Source organism: Monomorium pharaonis, chromosome 9 (genome assembly GCF_013373865.1).
Source record: "Monomorium pharaonis isolate MP-MQ-018 chromosome 9, ASM1337386v2, whole genome shotgun sequence".
Taxonomy (NCBI): domain Eukaryota; kingdom Metazoa; phylum Arthropoda; class Insecta; order Hymenoptera; family Formicidae; genus Monomorium; species Monomorium pharaonis.
Window position 1 is genome coordinate 10,429,783 of NC_050475.1, and position 21,597 is coordinate 10,451,379.

Sequence of the window (21,597 nt, forward strand, 5' to 3'; positions counted from 1 at the left end):
TAACAAAATATTATTTTTTTACTTTGATATATAATAGTTATTTTAAAAAAGAGCACACAATAATTGTTTTGCTAATAATATTAAAAAATTTTAATTTTTAGTTTGAAGATATTGTTATTTCCAATCTGATACTTCTACTTCTTAATTCACGATGTACAATCTTATTTCAATATTTAACATTTGAAAAGTAAATACATTCTCAAAACAAAATTTTTTCTGTGTAGTCAGTTACACTTTATTTTTTTCAATTGTTAAAGTATTTGTGATATTCTTTTTCTTATAATTTTGCTTCAAATTTTAATCTGCTAATTTTAATTTGCATCTGCTAAACTTAAAGCTTAAATCTATTATTATTTTTGCCTGCAGAATACGCTTTAAAAATTAATCAATAAAATTACAATATTTTAGTATAATTATAACTTTTTAAAGATCAAATAATGTGGGTCTTGGTAACGAAATCCTTATGAAAACTTTTCCGCGATTTAAATCGCAACCTAGAGCTACACTTGACAGTAGACCTCGATGGAATGCCAATCGGTAATTAAAGATACTAATAATTATAATTGTACTTAAATTATTTATTTGGTGAATGTAATAATGATTAGAGATACTTTTAGTCCAGGCACACGGTATCGAACACAAAGCGAGAAAGATCCGCATTATCAGAGACGATTGCGATTAAGAAGGCGGCAAATGGAATCCAGTGACGAAGGATCTAGGTAAAGAAATTTTGAAAAAATAAAATTATTTAAATTTTTAAATTATTCAAAGAAATGAGAAAATGTATAAATTTTAATATAATTATGGACTGTAAAAGATATTAACATGGAAAAAAGGAATGGTATTAGAAGTATAAGTAAACGAAAAAAATATGTTTGCACTCGGTACATAAAAATGTATATATATAATAAAATATATGTATATAGTTGTATATAAAATCGAAATCGTAATGGCGTTATATACGTATAACATTATACACGCACGTAAGAGAGAGAGAGAGAGAGAGAGAGAGAGAGAGAGAGAGAGAGAGAGAGAGAGAGAGAGAGATTGATTGATTGATTGATTGCGTTTATTATGCCCGAGCAATGGCTATAGGGCAAAAAAGAATGAGCAGAAACATAGATTTTACAATTAGTTTAGCAACAATGAAGGTTACAATAAAATTATAATCAAAACTAAGCTTATAAGGTAAAGTCAGTCGCAAAACTACAAGTAAAGAAGTGAAACAATCGCAAGCATCATAAAAGGTACATAAGTAGCAAATTTAGCAAATTCAAGACCATCGGAACGCTGATAAGAAATGTAAACTACTGTGTAACATCACTAATCGTGCGAGGTCAAGTTATCTTACACAATAGAGATGACAAAGTATAGTAAGCAAGTATAAGCTGGGATGAGTACAGACGTAGCAAAGTTAGCAGACTGAGAATAGTCGAACGCTGTAAAGCAATAATTTCTAATATAGTTTAAACTAATATGTAAAGTGTAAAAACTTAAAGCAACATACAAAAGTAGAGCAAACGCAGATACAAGCAGGATAAGTATGGTAAGGCAAGGGAAGAAAACGTCAAGAAATCAAGCGTTGATAAAAGCTAGTATAACTAATTACATAACTAATTTAAAGGTGAGGTCAAATCTAACATAAACGCAAGAGAGAGAGAGAGAGAGAGAGAGAGAGAGAGAGATTGGAACGTACGCACGCATTTGAGATATTAAAAATTGCTTTTTTATAAATGAAGTTATATACTAAACACACACACACATACATACCCAAACGCGCGCGCGCGCACACACATTCATAACGCAAGCACAAAAAAAAAAGAAAGTTAGTAAATTATTTGATTCAGCGGCGCCAAGTTTTTGTAGTAAAATATTTATATTTATTTTGCCCCTAATCACGGGACACAGTATCAGGGATCGCTGCCGTGGAACTCCTTGGAGTCAGATTCCAAAGAGATGACGCCGATAGTGATTTGAACACTATACTTCCGACTGAGTTACAAGACTTTGTTAATTAATAAACCCGTAACAAAAGATGTTATGACGAACGACATAGATTCATCGCTGTACGACATGCAATTAAGCCCACTCGTTATACACTAAATTTTGGCTTGTTACCGGGGAGGTACCACAGTCACTAACCTTTGGTCAACGCACTTGCTTAGCCAGCAATTGCTGACTACGTACTTTTCACCCAAAATCAGGAAATTTTGGGTGTTTGTTTGGTAACCGAATGCATTGCCCGGTGCGACGCCCGGTATGAAGGGCGGGCGGTGTTGCACGCGCGAGGTGTCATTTGACATCTTTATCGATTGCGACATTCGTTGTGTGAGTGCATTACACTCACAACATATTAAAATATTTATTTGTAATATTTGTATAAATAATTATTTGTATAAGCAGATGTTCCAATTTGTATGAACATCCATTTTTTTTATAGTTGGCGCATTTTATTCATATTATTCTTTTGTAGAGAAACAATATTTTTATTCTTTTTTGAGAAAAGATAATTTTATTAAAATTTCACACATTTGTAAAGCAAAATTAAAATTATTTTGTACAAGAATAGATTTTTGCGCTTTTTTATACCTATTTTTTAAAAGGTAAGGTAAATATACCGATTAGGGGAGCCCGCCCCGATAATCCGTAATGGAAAGATAGATGGGATCGAGATGAACATAAAAGTCCAATATTGTCTTGGGTTAGGTCTATCAATAATCGAGATATAAATTTTTCAAATTGTACGAATGAGAGCGCGCCGTGTGAAGAGCCGAGACGCTCGAGCTGTAGCGCGGCCCACTGTGTCGAGCATTGGCTGCCGGCGCCGGGGGGAAGAAGGAGAAGCGGTGCCGCTGCCTGTGCTTCGCCGCCTTCGCGTCTCATCGCACCGCGCCAACACTCGTGGCGATGGCAGCTATGCACATTCGCGATTACTTGACAAATTAGGAGTTAGCAAAGATACGACAAATTAAAACCATAATAAACTGCTGTCATTAAGAAAGTCGAAAGAGCGAAAGCGATAGATACTTATGGAATCTACAAATAATCTAATTTCTATCATAATTGTGAATAAGTAAATTAATAAAAGTTTTTCGTACATTCACGAAAGATTCTTTCTTTTCCTTAAATATCTTGTATCATGCTTGATCTAACGATTTCGTGATTAAATTATACGATACGATCGTAATTATACTTGGAGATATTAATGTCACCAGTATGGTTAACAACAAAGCGTTTTCTTTCGTTATTATACAATAGAGAACTTAAGTTTACGAAATATTCCAACAGAACTATTAAACACGATGTCTCCGTAGATATTTTGTCATATTCCAACGAGAAAATATACTTTCCTAACAGGAAACGAGAGAACGATAGACAATGATATCACTTCTTGAAATTCTTTTTTTTTTTCAGACAAGTAATGGATTACGAAAGAGAAACCAATTAGATTTTTGTATTTTTCTTGATATCTATTCTGAATCAATCAGTAAAAATCTGTCGTAATTAAGAATGTAATTAAAGATAAAAGAAATTCCGAGTTCCCTATCGTTATGAAAGAAAAACTCTTCGTTATATTAATAACATTTGATATTGAACATCTCTAAGCATAATTATCGTAGAAGGCATAATCTATTGTGAAATCGTTACATCAAGAGATATTTTTCTATCGTGTTATGAACAATGAGTGTAACATATTATATGGATATATCGCGCATTTTATAATTTTCTAATTAAATATTTACGAAATGAGAATGTATGAAGAATCAATCGTAGATATTAATTGTGATAAACCTTTGTTAATTTAACATTCCATGGAAAAAAAACAATAAGAAACGATGAGAGAATTTGATGCGGCAAATATTATAATACACTTATAAAAGAAAATTATCACTTTAAGAATCAATTGTAAATTTATGTTAATTTTTTATTAATGTTTTCATCAAGGATTTAACAGTACGACACAATTCGATAAGAAACAAAGTTAGAATTGTATGATACTGTAAATAAGATATTTAAGAAAAAGAAAGAATCTTTCGTGAATGTACGAAAAACTTTTATTAATTTACTTATTCACAATTACGATAGAAATTAGATTATTTGTAGATTCCATAAGTATCTATCGCTTTCGCTCTTTCGACTTTCTTAATCACAGCAGTTTATTACGGTTTTAATTTGTCATATCTTTGCTAACTGTCCTAATTTGTCAAGTAATCGCGAATGTGCATAGCTGCCATTGCCACGAGTATTGGCGCGGTGCAGTGAGACGCGAGGGCGGCGAAGCACAGGCAGCGGCACCGCTTCACCTTCTTCCCCCCGGCGCCGGCAGCCAATGCTCGACACAGTGGGCCGCGCTACAGCTCGAGCGTCTCGGCTCTTCACACGGCGCGCTCTCATTCGTACAATTTGAAAAATTTATATCTCGATTATTGATAGACCTAACCCAAGACAATATTGGACTTTTATGTTCATCTCGATCCCGTCTATCTTTCCATTACGGGATGGCTTCCGATTACATTACACCCTGTATATGAAGTCGAAAAAATATATATTCAACGTTTAGCTGAATTCTCAAATATTTATATTCTTGCCTCCAATAGAAAGGGCTTCCGGATACACGCCGCGTCCTGGTACAGCATTGCGTTGACGTTTCGCAAACGTTGCAGTTTGCATCACCAGGGCTAGGAGCTCCGATACTGAGCTCTCTTGGATTATAACCGTCCCTATATACCCCTTGTCCTGGTGATAGGGATGGGGGTAAGGGGAAAAGGCGTTGTTCGTCCAATAGTAGCACAGTTCATTGGCCTACTATTGGTCAACTGTTGGCCAATCTTAATACAATTTTAGCTTACTATTTGCCAATTAATATGTGCTGTTTGGAAATGTTTTTAATTTATTAATTAAAAAACTTATATTCTTATAATACTAAACGTACATACACACGTGTACTACTTGCCGGTCGCGGACAGAGAGAGCGAGCTTGCCCGGCGCGAGCGCGAGGAACCGGAGCATCCACGTATCACGTGCTCTCGGTATCGAACCTTTTGCTCCGTATAACTGCCTAGCAATGCTCCGAATTCTCTATTATTTACCATCAGCGCGCGGCTTTCAAATCTCACGTCTAACATCTTCACTTTTTAAGAAGGCTTGCCTGCTACTCTATCATTTCTTTTCTTTAGTGTATCAAAATAAATGATTTCACAGTTTCCTTAATGTTTTCGGAATTCTCCGTACCACAACGGCGGTTGATTAGTCCTAGTAGAACGACGCGATTCTATCTCCTTAGCTTCCTGTGCGCTAGCTTCCTCCTGTTGTTGCAGCAATATAGAGCTTTCTCAGTTTCTTTTATTCCACCTAAAATATCATCAATCATTTCCATCCTCCGCTCGGCATTTTTTCACTAATCTTGCACAACTGATTTATGTGTCGTTTCCAAGTTCGGCCATCATTCAAATAAATTTTATAATGTAGTTTTCCTACTCTTCCCATTATCTCCACTGTTCGTGGCCTAAATAGTTTCTACAAGCTACGCGGTTTTCTATTAATAATCTTTAGAGGGCCGGGAAAGCCAATATACAGGGAGTCCCAGAGCATACTGGTCACTGTTCATAAAAAGGTAGATGGGATCGAGATGAACATAAAAATCCAATATTGTTATGGGTGTGGTCTGCTAATAATCGAGATATAAATTGTTTAAATTATGCGAATGAGAGCGCGCCTTGCGCGCCGACATACTACATACTAAAATTTTCTTGAATTAAATAAATATTGTTTATAAGTTTTTAAACATTTAATAAATTTATCTATTCGTAAATCTACACGGAGAAAATTTTATAGTAAAATTATGTATGATTTATTATTTATGATAGTAACCACGAACTGTAAGAAGAAATTTCAGAGAATTATATCATATAAGTAATGTAAATATTATCGTAATTTGATGAAAAACATAATAAAAATTTTCATAATTCCTCCTTGTCACGCGTTTATTATTTATCATAGTAATTTTTACCATAAAGTTTTTTCCGTGTATTATAAGTCTATCACAAGGATTAATTTTATTAAAAATATAAATATCCTCGTTATTTAATTTTTAATTAAGAATATAAAGTTGAAACAAACATTTTATTTGGTTGTTATTTCCATTTTAACCGATAAAATTTTCTAATGTTGTTTAAAGAAGTATAAATTTGTTTTTGAGCACATGATAATAGCTTCTTTTAAAATTTATGACAGTTTACGACATTTAAGACTATCATCAAAAAAATATTTTTTATTAAAAATAATTATTATTTAATAAAAAAAGTAAATTTAGTAATTGCTTCTTTAAGCATTAGAACTGATATTTTTTGTACACATGTATGTACACATACACATTGTGCGTAGCCATTGCCGCTTGTTGTAACAACTCCCCCCGCGCGCCTAGCAATCTTAAGGTTCAAGCGCTAGGGAGGGGCGGCCGCCGCGGCTGGGCGTTCAGCGCGCTTGCATTTGCCGGTAGGCCGGGCTAATACAGAAAATTTAACGAGTCTATAACTCGTTAACTATTGCGAAAATGGAAAAACGATAAGGACTTTTCTGTTCAGCTTAATGCGCTGTACCTGCTTATAAAAATTGCATAAATCTTTACCAAACACCCTGTATAATTATCCAAAAAAAACTTGAAAAATTTTTAGTAACAAAATTTTATAAAATTAAAAAAATTTTTTTAAATTTAAAAACAAAAACAAAAACCTACAAAAAAAAGAAAAAAGTTACATAAACTTTCTACATTCACGTCGTTAGCTCCGGGCAATGCTAAAGGAGAATTGCGATATTTGCATTTTTCACCTTTTTGGGGACAATAATAAAGTTAGGAGTGAAAATTTTCGAAATTTGACGTTACCATTGTATTCAGCGACCCAAAAAATCCTTATATAAGCCTTATTTGCAAAATTAAAAATTAAAAATTTTTTTCCTTACCTTAGCGGGCCGGAAAGCCACTATTGTGGCTCAATCCATGATCCACTTTGTATATAATAAACTCATAATATAAGACATAAGTTTGGGTCATTTTCAAAGGGAGTTTTAAGATCTCAAATCCCGGCTCTCTAAAGGTTAACTCGCATCTATTGTTTCATTAATCTTGTACATATCATCCTACTCTTTCGGGAACATTAAATTTAATTTTGTACGTATTTTTCGGCCTAGAAATAATCCCGCTGGAGACACTTTCGTAATAGCGTGTGGCGCAGCACGGTATTGTAATAATATTTGCTCCATTTTAGCTTCGAGATTATTTTCGTTTGCATTCGAACGCTTCAATACATTTTTAAACGTTTATATAATCGCTCTGCTTGAACATTTGTGGTTGGATTGTAAGGCACTGTATATTTATGTACAATTCCGCAACTTTTAATAAAGCCTGTAATAAATGCTCTTCCATTATCTGTAACTAAAACTTTCGGTATACCATGTGACGCCAATATCTTTTTACATTCTTTAATAATCATTTTCGTTGTAATGTTTTTTACAATTCGTACTTTGGATCATTTCGAAAATGCATTTATTACAAAAAAATATTTTCCTAGGAAAGACCCTACAAAATCCGTGTGTATCCGATATATCGCTGTTTCTGCTGATTCCCACACATGTTGTTTCACTTTTGGATTATTTCGTACTTTATTGCAACCTGCACAATTTTCTACTAATTCTTTTATATTGTAATCAATATCTGACCACTAGGAATAATCTCGAGTAATTTCTTTCATTTTGTTTATACCAAAAAGACCTGTATGCAATTGTTTTAAAACGCTCACGCGCAGTGATGTAGGAATTACCGCACAAAAACCTCGCAAAATGAAATCGCTTTGCACATTAAATTCTTCTTGATTTAGATTAAATCTATTCGCTCGATAATTGATTTCTTGCCTGCAATGCCCGTAGTAATAAATTTAGTCAATGATCAAGTTTAGTTTATTTTTGTGCTAGTAGCATTTACTGGGAATTCTTGTAATTCTTCTAATTGAAAAACATCTACGACATCTATCGTTGTATTAATTTTTGGTACTGGGAATTCTTGTAATTCTTCTAATTGAAAAACATCTACGACATCTATCGTTGTATTAATTTTTGGTACTGGCAATCTTGAAAGCAATACGCTATGTTCATTGGATTTCCTGTATTTAATTGTGTAATCAAATCCTTGTAAAAAGATTGCGTAGTGTTGTATTCTCATTGCGCTGTGAAGGGTAAACTTTTTTTGGCGCAAAAATTTGTATTAACGGTTTATGATCCGTTATTATAGCGTGAATTTATTTTCGTATAAGTGAAATTTTTTAATACCATAAATAATACTGTACGCCTTCTTATCAATTTGCGAGTATTTTCGCTGCGTTTCCGATAATGTAAATGATAAGGTAAAACTGCCTCTACCCTATAAGGACTCGCGTCAGTGGCTAAGATTAAAGGTAATTTCGCGTCGTAATGGGCCAATACTTCGTTACTCAAAAATGTTTCTTTTGCTCGTGAAAAAGCTCGTTCTTGTGCCCCTGACCATACAAACGGAATGCTTTTATGCAATCTGTTTAGTGTATATAGTATTGAACTTTAATTACGTATAAACCATAGTAATTTACTATACCTAAAAACATTCTTATTTCTTATATACTTTGTGGACGCGGCATGTCCCTAATGGCCTCCATTTTTTTACTTTTCTTTATGCATACGATCTTTAAAATAAATCTGCAATACTGCACTTCTCCTATCATAAACTTAGACTTTTCTAAATTTAGTTTTATGTTATGCGTTTGTAAAGTTTAAAACCGAATTTAATCTTTGTACATGTATGCATGGGTGGCATTCACTTGGACACAGTTTAAATGGACACGGTGCATTTAGACACAATATCTTGCGCACAGTTTAAATGGCCACGGTGCATTTGGACACGGTGCATTTGAACACTGTGCATTTGGACACAAAAGAAATTTTATTAAAAATGTATACCAATTATATGCACACGTAAAATTTGACCACTAGATATTTGCACACACAAAAATGCCCACCGTTCACTTGGACACGTAAAAGTTACACACCATTCATTTGCACACCGCTCACTTGCACACTGTTCACTTGCTCACAACTCATTTGCACACGGAAAGATGCGCATCGATCATTTGCACATGGAAAAATGCGCACTGATCATTTCACACGGAAAGATGCGCACTGATCATTTGCACACGGAAAGATGCACACCGTTCATTTGGACACGGTGCTTTTGGACACAAGTTTATTTGCACACCGCTTAGTTGCACACTGTTCAATTGCACACTGTTCAATTGCACACCGTTCAATTGTACACCATTTAAGTCGCAAACCTATGTGGTGCAGTAAATACTTTACACACACACATACACAGGTGGGTGGATGCAAGGGAAGCTTTCGGCCTTCCCCTCCCGCACCCACCCCATCCAAGTCGCTAACCCATATACACATTGCAAACGCAGCCATAATGTGTGAATATTTAATATGCGTTTGATTGAACAGTGTGCAATTGAACGGTGTACAACTGAACGGTGTGCAACTGAATGGTGTGCAAATAAACGGTGTGCAACTGAACGAGTAATGTGCAATAAAATTTATTCCGGAATTGAGGATGCTTGAGGTACAGTATCGCCTCTAAGTGATTTGCTTGCTCCCTCAATTTAAAACATACTTTCTTAAGATGCCCTTTCTCGCCACAGCCAGAACATCGGATTTCTCTATTTAATGTACATTGCGAAGCTAAATGACTTTTGCCGCATCTGAAACATTTAACTTGTTTATTCGCTGTACCCCTCAAACATTAAAATTTCCCTTGGAAATAACCATTCGCACGATTATTTGACGCAATATTATAACGACTATTTGAATAATTAAGTTTCCTTTTTGTCCTGTACGTAACTTTCCCGGTCCTGGCTTCCTCTGCTGCTTCTTTCCCAGCTGCACGACTTTCACCTGAGCAGTGGGCTGCATTAACAACACCTGAAGCAATGCTGAGCTTTTCTCCGAGAGTTCCATTGTCGTTGCTATTTTTAAGGCCTCGTCGTAGGTAAAATTTTTTTTTCTAACAATCGCGTCTGGATTTTCTTGCTGGCTAGCCCAAATACCAGCTGATTCTGAAGCACCGTCTTCAAGTACTCCCCAAATTTGCAATGAATGCTTAGTTTATGTAAAGCAGCCGCAAATTGTTGTACACTCTCACCACTTTCTTAACGACGCTGGTGGAATAGGAAATTTTCCGCTATTTCCAACGGTAAAGGATCGTAATATTCTTCCAAAATATTTGTAAGGACCTCGAACGTTTGTTGAAAAAGATCCGCTGGGTCTAATTTATCGTATAGAATATCGAACGCTGCAGGGCCCACATAGTGTAGAAGATACTATACCCGCTCATCATTTATATTTTGAAAATTCTAAACGCTCCTTGCAACCTTTGCAGCCATCTTCTCCAGATCGTATTACCGGCATCAAAAGGTTCAATAGTCAATGAGTTTGGTATTGCCGTCTCCTGTGCAACTCGTGGCGTTAAAGTCCCGGATCCTCCTTGCGACGTCATCCTTCTTTTCCTTGTATTTAATATTACCTCCTTTATACTATCTCTCTTTTTTTTATTAGTATACATCCTTCAACGGCTGTTTCGAACTCTTTGACCGATACTTGACCTAATCGAAAATTTTCAGTTCTCTATCCATTGTCTGATTCCCTCGTAGTTTAATTTTTCTTTATATTATTTTCTTCCGTGTAATTCCATTCTCGTCGCCAATTGTTAAATTTCGAAGCCGAAGGGAGAGTGGTAAGTCGAGGAAACATATATTCTACATTTAGCTGAATTCTCAACACTTATATTCTTATAATACTAGAGGTACATACACACATGTTTATTGCTTGCCGGTCGCGGACAGAGAGAACAAGCGTGCCCGGCACGAGCGCGAGGAATCAAAGCATCCATGTATCGTGCTATGATGTTAATTCTATTTTTTGGGGCAGTTAAAGCAAAACACAGAAGTTGTAACCTGTAACGTCCTTTTAAATTTTCAATTATATCCTGGTCCATTGGTTGGATTAGAAATATTGTGTTTGGTGGTAAATAATAAACTTTGATATTGTTGTACCTAGCGGTGCAACAAAATGATTTTGCCGTACCTTACGGTGCGACAAATAATCTTGTTGGGTTCGTTGCTGCCTTAGGAGTAGAAACTCGCGAAAGGAGGCTTTCGTTGGCAGGGTCCTCGAGTCACCAACACACTTGTTATTAGTAATTAACAAAAGAAGTGTTTATTCTCTGTAGTTACAAGGCAGTTTCTTTACACTTGCGATCGACGAAGGCGCCGTGTCGTTTTACTCAGAGGTGATAAGATACGGCGCGCGGTTCTGAAATAGCGCGCTATATATTCGCTCGCTCGAGATATGTTGCGACTAAGTCCCGATTATCACTGATCCCGCGGCCCGCTGTCCGGCAGCGGCTTAAGTAGTGCCGCGGATTTGGTATAGTGGGGCAATGGGCCCTCCGCATGACCATATATGGTCATAACCGCGCGCGTCCGGCGCACGGGAAATATTCGCGAGCTTAGCAACAATTGCCAAAACGTAAATTTACAATAGAATATTTTTTAAAATAAAATTTTAACATTTATAACTATTCTCTCTTACCTGGCCTGCTATAAGATAATGACATTGAAAAACTAGAAAGTGCATCTTTAGATAATCCTTTTGATATAAATTGCACTGCCAGTACTGTATATAGTGGTTCGCTGAATTTAAAAGGGGATGAACCTCGGTGAACTTCGAGTGGATATATTTTGCTTACGTTCGAAATGGCCACGTTCGAAATGACCACGGGAAATATTGCACAGAGTTCAATTTACCCACGTTCGGAATGGCTACGTCCGAAATGGTCACGTTCGAAATGACCACGTATGTTTTACTTGAACATGAGCATCGGTCATATCTTCATGCTTCTTGGCCACAAGGGCATGCTCTGTCTAGCACAAGCCATGCAAAAAATACATGAATATCAAATATCTACGTAAGTATTTTAACGAGCATTTTGTTTTACGTGGAATGTCGCAAACCCATGTGGTGCAAAGAATGCCACGCGCGCGCGCACCCCTTCCCCACACACACGCGGGGTGCAAGGGGGGTCTTCGGCCTCACCCACCCCGTCGATAGGGGTGCCCTAAACAGTAGGGTATATAAATGTACGGTGTACAACTTTACGGTGTACAACTTTGCGGTGTACAACTTTACGGTGTACAAAATTCCTGTGTCCAAATAAACCGTGTCCACTTGAACCGTGTACGTTAGTTTGTGTCCATTTGCACTGTATTCAATTGTACTGTGTCCAAGTGAGACATTCCCGTTCCGAACATGGTCATTCCAAACGTGGCCGTTTCGAACGTGGCTATTTCGTACGTTAATTGGAAGAGAGGAGGACGAAAGGAGCAAAAGTGGGGGGAAAGAGGAGAAAGAGGAAGGAGGACGGCAGGAGGGTGAAGGGTAGATAGTCGTGGAAGAGGGAAAGGGATATTATTTGTAAGATCGCACATAGCTCACGGTTTTGTGCAGTTGAAATAATTTTGGTGCCTATTTTAAAACATATTGAAACAAAAAATTAATAGGGTCACTGCACCAGTCGCTAAACGGTCACCAGTAAATGACTACCTAAGAAAAATATCAAAATAATAACAGTGTAGAATAATAAATTGTAAATTAATTGATATTTTGAAATATATTTTTTATAAACATTTGATTAAAATATAATTTCTTATTTAAAAATGTCATTATATTACGTAAAAAAAAGAAATATGCACCGGTCATTTACTAGTGTTTTTGGCGTTTCCTCACTTTTTTAAATAAAACTTATTTATTTTCTTATTTTCTTCGAAATATTATGTAACATTTTAAAAGAATAAATATACAGCTATTAGTATAGAATAATGTATTATTATTTTTTGTTTATTGACGCACTATAATTTATAATATAAATCGTAAATTTCTTATTTGTTCATTAACTGGTGCAGTGACCCTATGCACTGATGCACATACAGATGGAGTACCAAAATTATTTCGGCAGTGTTTCGGACTTAAAATGAAACAAAAAATTTGAGTGCGCGAATTAACGCCTTTTTCAACCGGCTTCCCAGTTAACACCTTTTTTCACCGGTTTCCAAGTTAATGTTCCTTTTATTCAAACTAAAAAAAAAAGCGACGATATGTTCAATACAATAAAGGCCAGTAAATCGCAAACTCCAAAAAATGGGTGGAAACAGATGAAAGCCAAACAGAAACCAAAGTGGAAGGTTCATCCGGACGAGACCCCCCAGCATAATTACGATCGAACTTTACTCTGTGAGTTCGTTTAATCCATAAAGTATGCTTAGGGTCTTAGGGAAGTATGTCAGGATGGACTTTAACTATGTAGCTGTTCAAAACGCGAATTATCTGGCTGCACCAATAAATAAAAGCACGTCAATTTTTTTTTTTATAAAAAAAGGAAGTTTACGAGAAAAAAAAATATCTCGTTAAAGGCAATGTAGAAAAAATACTCGCAGATAAAATGGAATTTGCAAACACGTCAGAATAGACAATTGAGCGGGTATAAAAAGCACCAAATATACGCGGCTCTTCTGACCAGCCTTCGACTTTCTTCATAAGGTCCACAAGAACTCCTTTCTTGACTGCAAGAGAAGTGAACATTTATGGCGTGTGCTATGCGCCATAAATGATCCATCGACCCCACAAACTCCGTATTCAACGTTTTATAGTCTGGTTTCCCACCGGGCCATAAGGTCGTTTTAAAACAATGAAAAAGGAGTCACAACCTTTCGACCGCAAACTTGCAGTACGCTCCGAATAATCCAAAATAAGCGCTGCTAAACATAAATTATCGTGACCTAAAAAACGCGAAAACGAAAGTAGGGGTTAAGGGCGACCCGGTGCCAAAGTTTTTAAACGATTCGTTATTCGAATAAGGATTTTATCTGAGGTCAGGGATATCGGTGAGACCGCGATAGCAGCCATGTTTGACAACGCTGGCCAGAACATAACACGAATAACAATACGAGCTTCTTCGTATGAATATCTAGGGAAAATTCTAGTGAACCTAACAATCACTGGTGCTGGGTCTCATATAAAATCATATTTAAGACGTGGGATTTTTAAAATACCCGCTCCATTGCAGAAGCGCCGTATCAACAAGTGATTGCCAATTTCATTCGCAAAAACTAAAGACACCGCGAATCTTGAAGTATTAAGAGTGGAATGAGGCGGCACTACCTCATTCAATTGCCAAAAAGGCGAGGACGTCTTCTATCCCTGGAGAGAATGGATCGATCGAGCGACTTTTGCAAAAAATCCATCAAGATCGCAGGGGGCGTGAGTATTGCTGCATCTCGTTGAAAAGGCGAGCAAAGCTAACATCGCGTTCAGTGCCGGTTTTAAAACTTGTTGTCCTTTAAAAGCTTGCGGGATAATTTCCTACCGCCAGAAAAAAGGAGTTTTCCGTCGGGTGTTGGGACCTAAGAAAAGAAAAAATTAATAAACGGAGAGAATATTAAAGGGTTCTCAATTAACGTACGCTGGAAAAGAGGAAACCAGGGCTGCAAAGGTCCAAGACACCTTCATTGACATAAACGGCATTGACATAAAGAATTTTACGTACACTTTGGAAAGCAAGATAAAAGGAGGGAGAAGACGTAAAAAAATATTTTTCTCAAGATAACGTAAAAGCGTCGACTGCAAAGAATCCGGGGTCTGAGAGCCAAAAAACGTAAGTGTCGCATTTGGCATTTGCAATGGAACCAAACAGGTCGATTTTGAAGGAACCGAAACGTTGAAAAACTTTACTGAAGGCTAACTCTAATACAGACCATTCGGTATTTATATTCAACCGCTGAGATTTGCTATCCGCGACAACGTTCTCTGACGAGGTTTTATAGGACGCAAAGAAGAAAATGTTTCTCTCCTCACACTATTGCCAAATATCCTTTGCAATCGACGACAGAAGTGGAAATCTAACAGAACCAAAATGATTGATGTACAACAAAGCAGCCGTGTTATCAAGCTTCAGAAGAATGTCACAATCTCGGCATGCAGACGCAAAAGACCTAAAAACGTAAAAAACTGCCTTTAATTCGAGAACGTTGATATGAAAATGACGATTTTCTTTAGACCACCATCTATGGGTACTATTAACAGAACATGAGGCACCGCCGGTGAGTAATGCATCTGAAAAAATTTCCAAGATATAATTGCTTGAACGAATAAAATTCTTTTGGTGACGACCCGATAAAATTAAAATCCACCAAAGAAAATCCTTTTTGAATGAGAAGGAAAGTTCCATTTCTGCCGAGAAGTTATTCGAAGAGTCCTCTAGAGCAAAAAATTTTACTCACTCAAAGATCTTAATATGAAGAAGGCCGTATTGAATCGCTGGACAAACGGACACAAGAGATCCACTCATGCTCGCGAAGTTTTGAATCAAACAATGGGACTTTTTTAATAAGCTAGACACAAGAGAGTAAAGATTATGACAACGTGTTCTAGAATGGCAATCAAGCATGCTGAGCAGAGTTAAAGATAAAGCACAAATACTTGCGCTCATGTGAAAGTTTGAACTCTGATTTGCGGAAATTAATAGCAAGACCCAGAGAAGAAAGAAGATTAATTAAGCCTGGACGTTAAGATTGCAAGCGGCTTTGGAAGGAGCAAGTAAAAAAAAATCATCCAAGTAAAGGACTGACTCGTGACTCTGGACCCGGAAAAAAGCAAATACGAGACAAAGTAGCTTAGTAAAGATGTAAAGGGTCGTAGTGAGCCTAAAGGGTAAAGCTGAAAATTGAAGTCTTTCCTCTTTATTAAAAATTTTTTGTGCTTCGAGTGAATCGAGATAAAAAAATAAGCGTCTTCAAGGTTGAGAGAAGCCGTCTGCGATCCCGGCAACATGAGGCGAATCACTGTACGCCAATCTTCTAACTTAAAATGCGACGAGAAAATATGTTTATAAATTAAGTACTTAATATTAAAAATAAAGCGCATCCCTCCTGAAGCCTTTTCAATCAGGAAAAAAGAAAACAGAAATTGATCCTCCGATATCTCCAGGCTCTATTTGAGCAATGGCACCCTTATTGATGAGACGCTGGATTTCCGCGTCGCAATGGGCTTCGGTTAAAGAGATAAAGTTTGGTTTGTTGAAAAACGGGTGCATTGACGGTAGAGAAAAGAAGGGAATTCTGTAGCTCCATACAGTTGAGAACTTCAGGATCCGAGGTAATATGTTCCCAAGTGAACGAAATTCGCATGAAAGAAACTCGCTAGATTAATAGCCATTTTCACGTTTTTTAAAGACAATGGTGGGAGCGAGAAGCTGACCTCCGAGTCCTGTCCCTCGACCGTTGATCCTACTCCGTCGAGATGGAGGATTGTTTTGCCGTGTGGAGCCTTTTGCGTTTCCCGGTGTCAAAACTGACTTCGATTGTGGCTATACCCGAGAGGCTGCTTTGCTGATAAGGAGTTTGGGTTTGGAACTCAGTTTTCTGCCAACCTTCTCGCAGGCCTTAGCCTCCTTGATCTCCTCTGCAAAAAAGCCTGCAAAATCGTCAATCTGGCCCGAATCCGCTGTATATTTTCCCCCAAAATTCAGAGCCGGCTTAATAAAGGCTTAATAAAGATCGCTGCAACGAGAGATGATACTGAAGGTCAGCGAAATGAATCTTTCAGCAACAAGTTAAAGGGCCTTTCTTCCTTCTTCAGGTAACAGTTGGTCCATCTCCTCCGACATCAAAACGCAAACTCCTGCAGAACGCATTTAAGACCGCTTCTAGTTGGAATTGATGCGTAGCCTGGGCTTTGTCTCTCTTCAGAGCGAGCAAAAACGAGCGCAGTATGATTTCACAACGAGGCGGTGGACAGGCCAATACAAAAAACACAGAAGCCTTCTTAGACATCTTGCTCCGGATAGCCCCTTAGGAAAGGAGGAAAGAGCGAACGATACGTTACGTGCATCCGAGACAGAGTCTAAAGAAGGAAGGTGTAATAAGTAAACGCTATCAAGGACTCGATCGGAATTGTTCCCTCTATGCCAAGTTGTGGACGGGCCAATAAAGAGGTTCGACAAGGGAACGCATGTGATACGATATCTCGGTTTCCGAAAAAAATGAGAAAAGATCTCATTTAAGCGCTTATCTTCCGTTTGCGACACAAAGGCAATCGTTTGCATCAACGTATCCTTTGGCTGGGGCTGCAACAGGACAGAATCAAGACCCTGAGATAACTCAGCTTTGTTCTCTATAAGTGCTGGATCTATTTGCGACACCATAATGGATGCTGTCTTTTAAGGGAGGAGAAGGAATATCTGGTGGAACATTAGATGGAATCGTCGAGGGAACGTGCGAATTCGCCTCGATCGCAGCGATCCGATTCCCTTGATCGACTAGGAGCTCTAGGATATGATCCAGAGAAACTAAAAAAGAAGCTTCTCGAGAACGCAAATCGTTTTTCTTCGGATTACACAATCTTCTTCCATCGCCTGAGAAATCCCAAAGGGAACCGCGCTTGTGCCCTTTATGGTTTCTAGGAGCTCTAGAACGGTATCTCCGCGAGGACTTGGGTTTTAAATGGGAAACGAAAACAGCTAAAAGAAACGAAAAGATCGACGTGCTGATCTGTGTTGAATGATAAACAAAAAAATAATGAACTATTATAACGGACGTATTTAATCTTTTAAGCCACGAATTATTCTTTATTGTTTACCAATTTCCATAAAACTTAGAATCGAAGGGTTTTTGAGGTCGCTGATTACGAATCGTTGTCAGATTTTCAAAATTCAAAATGGCGGATCCAATATGGCAAGCATAAAATTAAAAATTTAACTAATTTTTGTGACATTTAGTATCTAGGGGTTTTGGGGGTCGCTGATTACGAATCCGTTGTCAGATTTTCAAAATTCAAAATGGCAGATTCAATATGGCGAATATAAAATTAAAAATTTAACTAATTCTTGTGAAACTTAGTATCTAGGGCTTTTTAGGGTGTTGATTACAAACTCATTGTAATTAGATCTGTTGTAATCAGATTTTTAAAATTTATAGCAGATTCAATATTGCAGTCGTAAAAATGTTACTTATTCAAAATCAAGTATTTAGGGTGTTTCAGATTTCTTATGGCATATCTGTTTTTAGATCTTTTTATTATTGTTCAAAAAAAGATGAAGGTGATAAATTTATATGCATTTAAAACTTTTAATAATTATAATGAGTCCCGCTTTTAACGTTACCCAAAATTGACAACGAGGACGTAGCAAGATTTCAGTTCCATTTTTTGCTTTTTTTAATTTTTTTATTTCCTAATTTTAAAAAAATTTTTTTATAAGTTATAAACAGAGTAATATAACATTTTTAAAATGTTACAAAATTCAGGCTATAATGATTATTTTGAATGAAATTGTTTGAAACAAAATTGTTTCAGATATAAAGTTTTGTAAAAATTGGTGCTCTTCTCTGGGAGCAAATAAATTTCTTTAAAAAAAAAACAGCAAATTTTGGGTATATGTTTATTTATAGGAAGTAAATAAGTACCGATTTGTGGTCATATATATTTTTTAAACATACCTTACGGTATCCCAAACTATCAGAAAGCAAAAAAACTGATTTTAAACGGTTAAAAAATTGTTAAAATAATTAAAAACGAACTGGAGAGACCTTGGTGTGCCACTCAGTGGCACACCATGGCTCAAAGGGTTAAAGACGCGCGCGTATTCAAGGCACGCATGGATTCAAGACGGCCCTTAGAACGCGTTTTCGTGTTTTAAAATTTTGTTGATGCGACGTACAGGGATGCACTACTACATAGTTAAAGTCTATCCGGACGAGACCCTAGGCATAATCTCTATTATATGTATATATGTATATATGTATATAAATAAAAAGAAATAATAATCAAGAAGAAAGAATTAAATAACATCCGGGAAAAAGTGTTTCATATAAAAACGTATATAAATATATATAAAATATGTCCATATGTTTATACTAGTTTACTTTCTTTTGTAAAATTTCTGTTTGATATAAAAAAAATAATATGCTGAAAAAACAGAAACTAATTTAAAAAATAATTTTCGCATTGCTTTTTTTAAAAAAGCTAAGTATGAAAAATTGTCCATATATAATCATATATTCCAGAATATATATGGAGAATAATATAGATCTTTTTATATGATATTTGTGAAAGAAAATAAGAAAAAATTATTTTTTTGTTTCCAATGCGTTGAAAGTCATCCCTTTCGTGTCACTTTTTCAAGCGCAAGTCACTGATTTCAGCATTTTAACATTATTATATAGTTTTTGTTCTCTAATAGATGATGTAAGTCATGGTGAAAAATTTTCCAGCACAACTTTTTCTACACGTTCGATCATTTTTCATATCGCTTTCACAAATTTAACTTTGACTAACTTGTCAATTCGTGAGGATTCAAAGTATTCAAAGGACACTTCAATGCACACAGGTAACAAAAAGTATGTTATGCAATACGTGCAAGTAAACAAGATCGTCTTCGACATCCATTTCCTACACTCAATGTAAAAAAGCCGACCTTTCCACTTATTATACAATGTATTATTTTATATATATGTATATGTGTGTGCGTGTATATAATAAACAATAATATAAAAAATATGTACATATATAATATAGAGTATATCGTATAATGTAATTGCAATTTCACTTTTTATAAAGAAATATAAAAGTTATTTTTCTAATTGTTTTTAAATCATTTTTCTTCTTATTTTTCTTATAAATATAGGCAGAAATTATATAATAAAAAGTAAACGCATATAAATATATTTTATGTATATTCTATGTAACTATAGATAGACTTTTTACCGGGTAACATAAATTTTAGGACAAAAATCTTCTAATCAATTATTGCAACGCATAGTTTTGTGCTACTTACTGTAACTTAATTAAAAACAAAATTAATCTTTGTCAGGTCTCCATCCCCCGACCGACGAAAATCAAATAATGGAAAGTCAAAGAGAAATACTATCAAACGTAAAGCAAAATCTGAAAATTACGACGCCGATCTATCAATGGACAGTTTAAATTCCATTGTATCACTACGGATCGATAAAGATGGAAAGATTAATATCGAGGAATGTGCTGAAAAATTACGATCAAGAAACAATGCGAATCATGCAAAACGAGTAGACGCTAATAATTCTAATATCTGGTGCGGACACGAAATCTTGTCGAAGCTACTGACATTGAAAAGCGTATGTATCAAATATTAATCACGATTTGTATAGTTATTAGCTCGCATCAATATTATATAATAAAATTGCTACTAGATTTTGTATTATAATTTTAGTTTCTGAGATATTTTAACTAAAAATAAATTTCACAGCTAAATTCCAGATAAAGTTAGTAGTGCTGCAACATTTGCGCAGTGAAGTATGCATCACACGCATGATTTTTTTATGTACTTGGCTTTGCGCCGCTATCACGTCTTTTCATAACTAATATTTTTCTGCTTTAAAAATGTATTTTTATTTTTAAAAAATAATTCAAGTAGATTTAGTAGATACTAATAATTGGTTACAGTGAATCTTACAATTAGTAGTTTATATAGAATTTTATATATATTTTTTAGCTCATTCAAAACTGCACGCCGTTACTTTTTGATTTTTAAACGCCATTTAAAATAAAAGATTAATAATATCACAATTTTTAATACATGAATAATTTAATTAAAAGATATAACCTCTCACCCTAAAATATTAAAAAATTTGTTGCAAAAAATATTACTTTGGTCAGGATTTAAATTTGGATTTTCTTACATTCCGGGCATTTTACAAGGGAACCTAGTGAAAATTCAGATTTTAATGAGACTTGACATAAACATAAGCAAATACATAAATTTATTAATTTTCTTCAGCAGTTTAAAAAGGTTTGAAGAGATGAAACCATCTTTTAAAGATAGAGTTTTTTGACTTTTTTCGAAATATCTTGTAAACTAAAAGATTTCACGTAAAATACGATACGATAATTAACCCTTAATAATTAATTAACGCAGCCTTGTATGTAACCTGGGGTGTACACCCCAGCGAAAATTCAGGTTTAATTTTGAGTAAGTCATCAGATAAAAATCAAACTTGTCATACCGTCTGTTAACTTAAAATTCTTCTTTGAAAACTACTGGATTATGTTTTAACAGTTTAAAAAAGTACTAAAAAATTCTTTCGACTTCAAATACGTTATAGTTTACGCGTGGCAATCACAAAAACACTGTGAGTCTTTTACACTCCGTAGTACAATTTAATTTTCATGAAGTGCTGCACACGAGGGTTCACATAAAATAGTATATTTTCTGCTAAATATTTTTTACGATTTATATAAACTAGTTATGAATACATATAAACACACTTGAAATAAAAATACAATAATTTTATAATATAATTTTATATTAAACATATAGGGTACAAAGAAGAATAAATTTTTAAACATTACATTTTTTGAAAATAAATAGTGTTTTTAAATAGAAATATTTTTATTATAAGACTTTTATATAAAACATTTTTCAATATTTCGTAT

At 35.4% G+C, this 21,597-nt stretch overlaps 1 protein-coding gene across 1 annotated transcript in view; it reads left to right on the forward strand.

Moving 5' to 3' along the window:
* LOC105833193 (histone-lysine N-methyltransferase, H3 lysine-79 specific) overlaps window positions 1-21,597 on the forward strand; it is a 224,232-nt gene that overhangs the window by 175,105 nt on the left and 27,530 nt on the right. Inside the window, exons 10-12 of the mRNA XM_036291685.1 lie at window positions 430-537; window positions 618-719; window positions 19,997-20,279. Of these exons, the coding sequence (XP_036147578.1) occupies window positions 430-537; window positions 618-719; window positions 19,997-20,279 (493 nt within the window). The remainder of the gene's footprint in view (window positions 1-429; window positions 538-617; window positions 720-19,996; window positions 20,280-21,597) is intronic.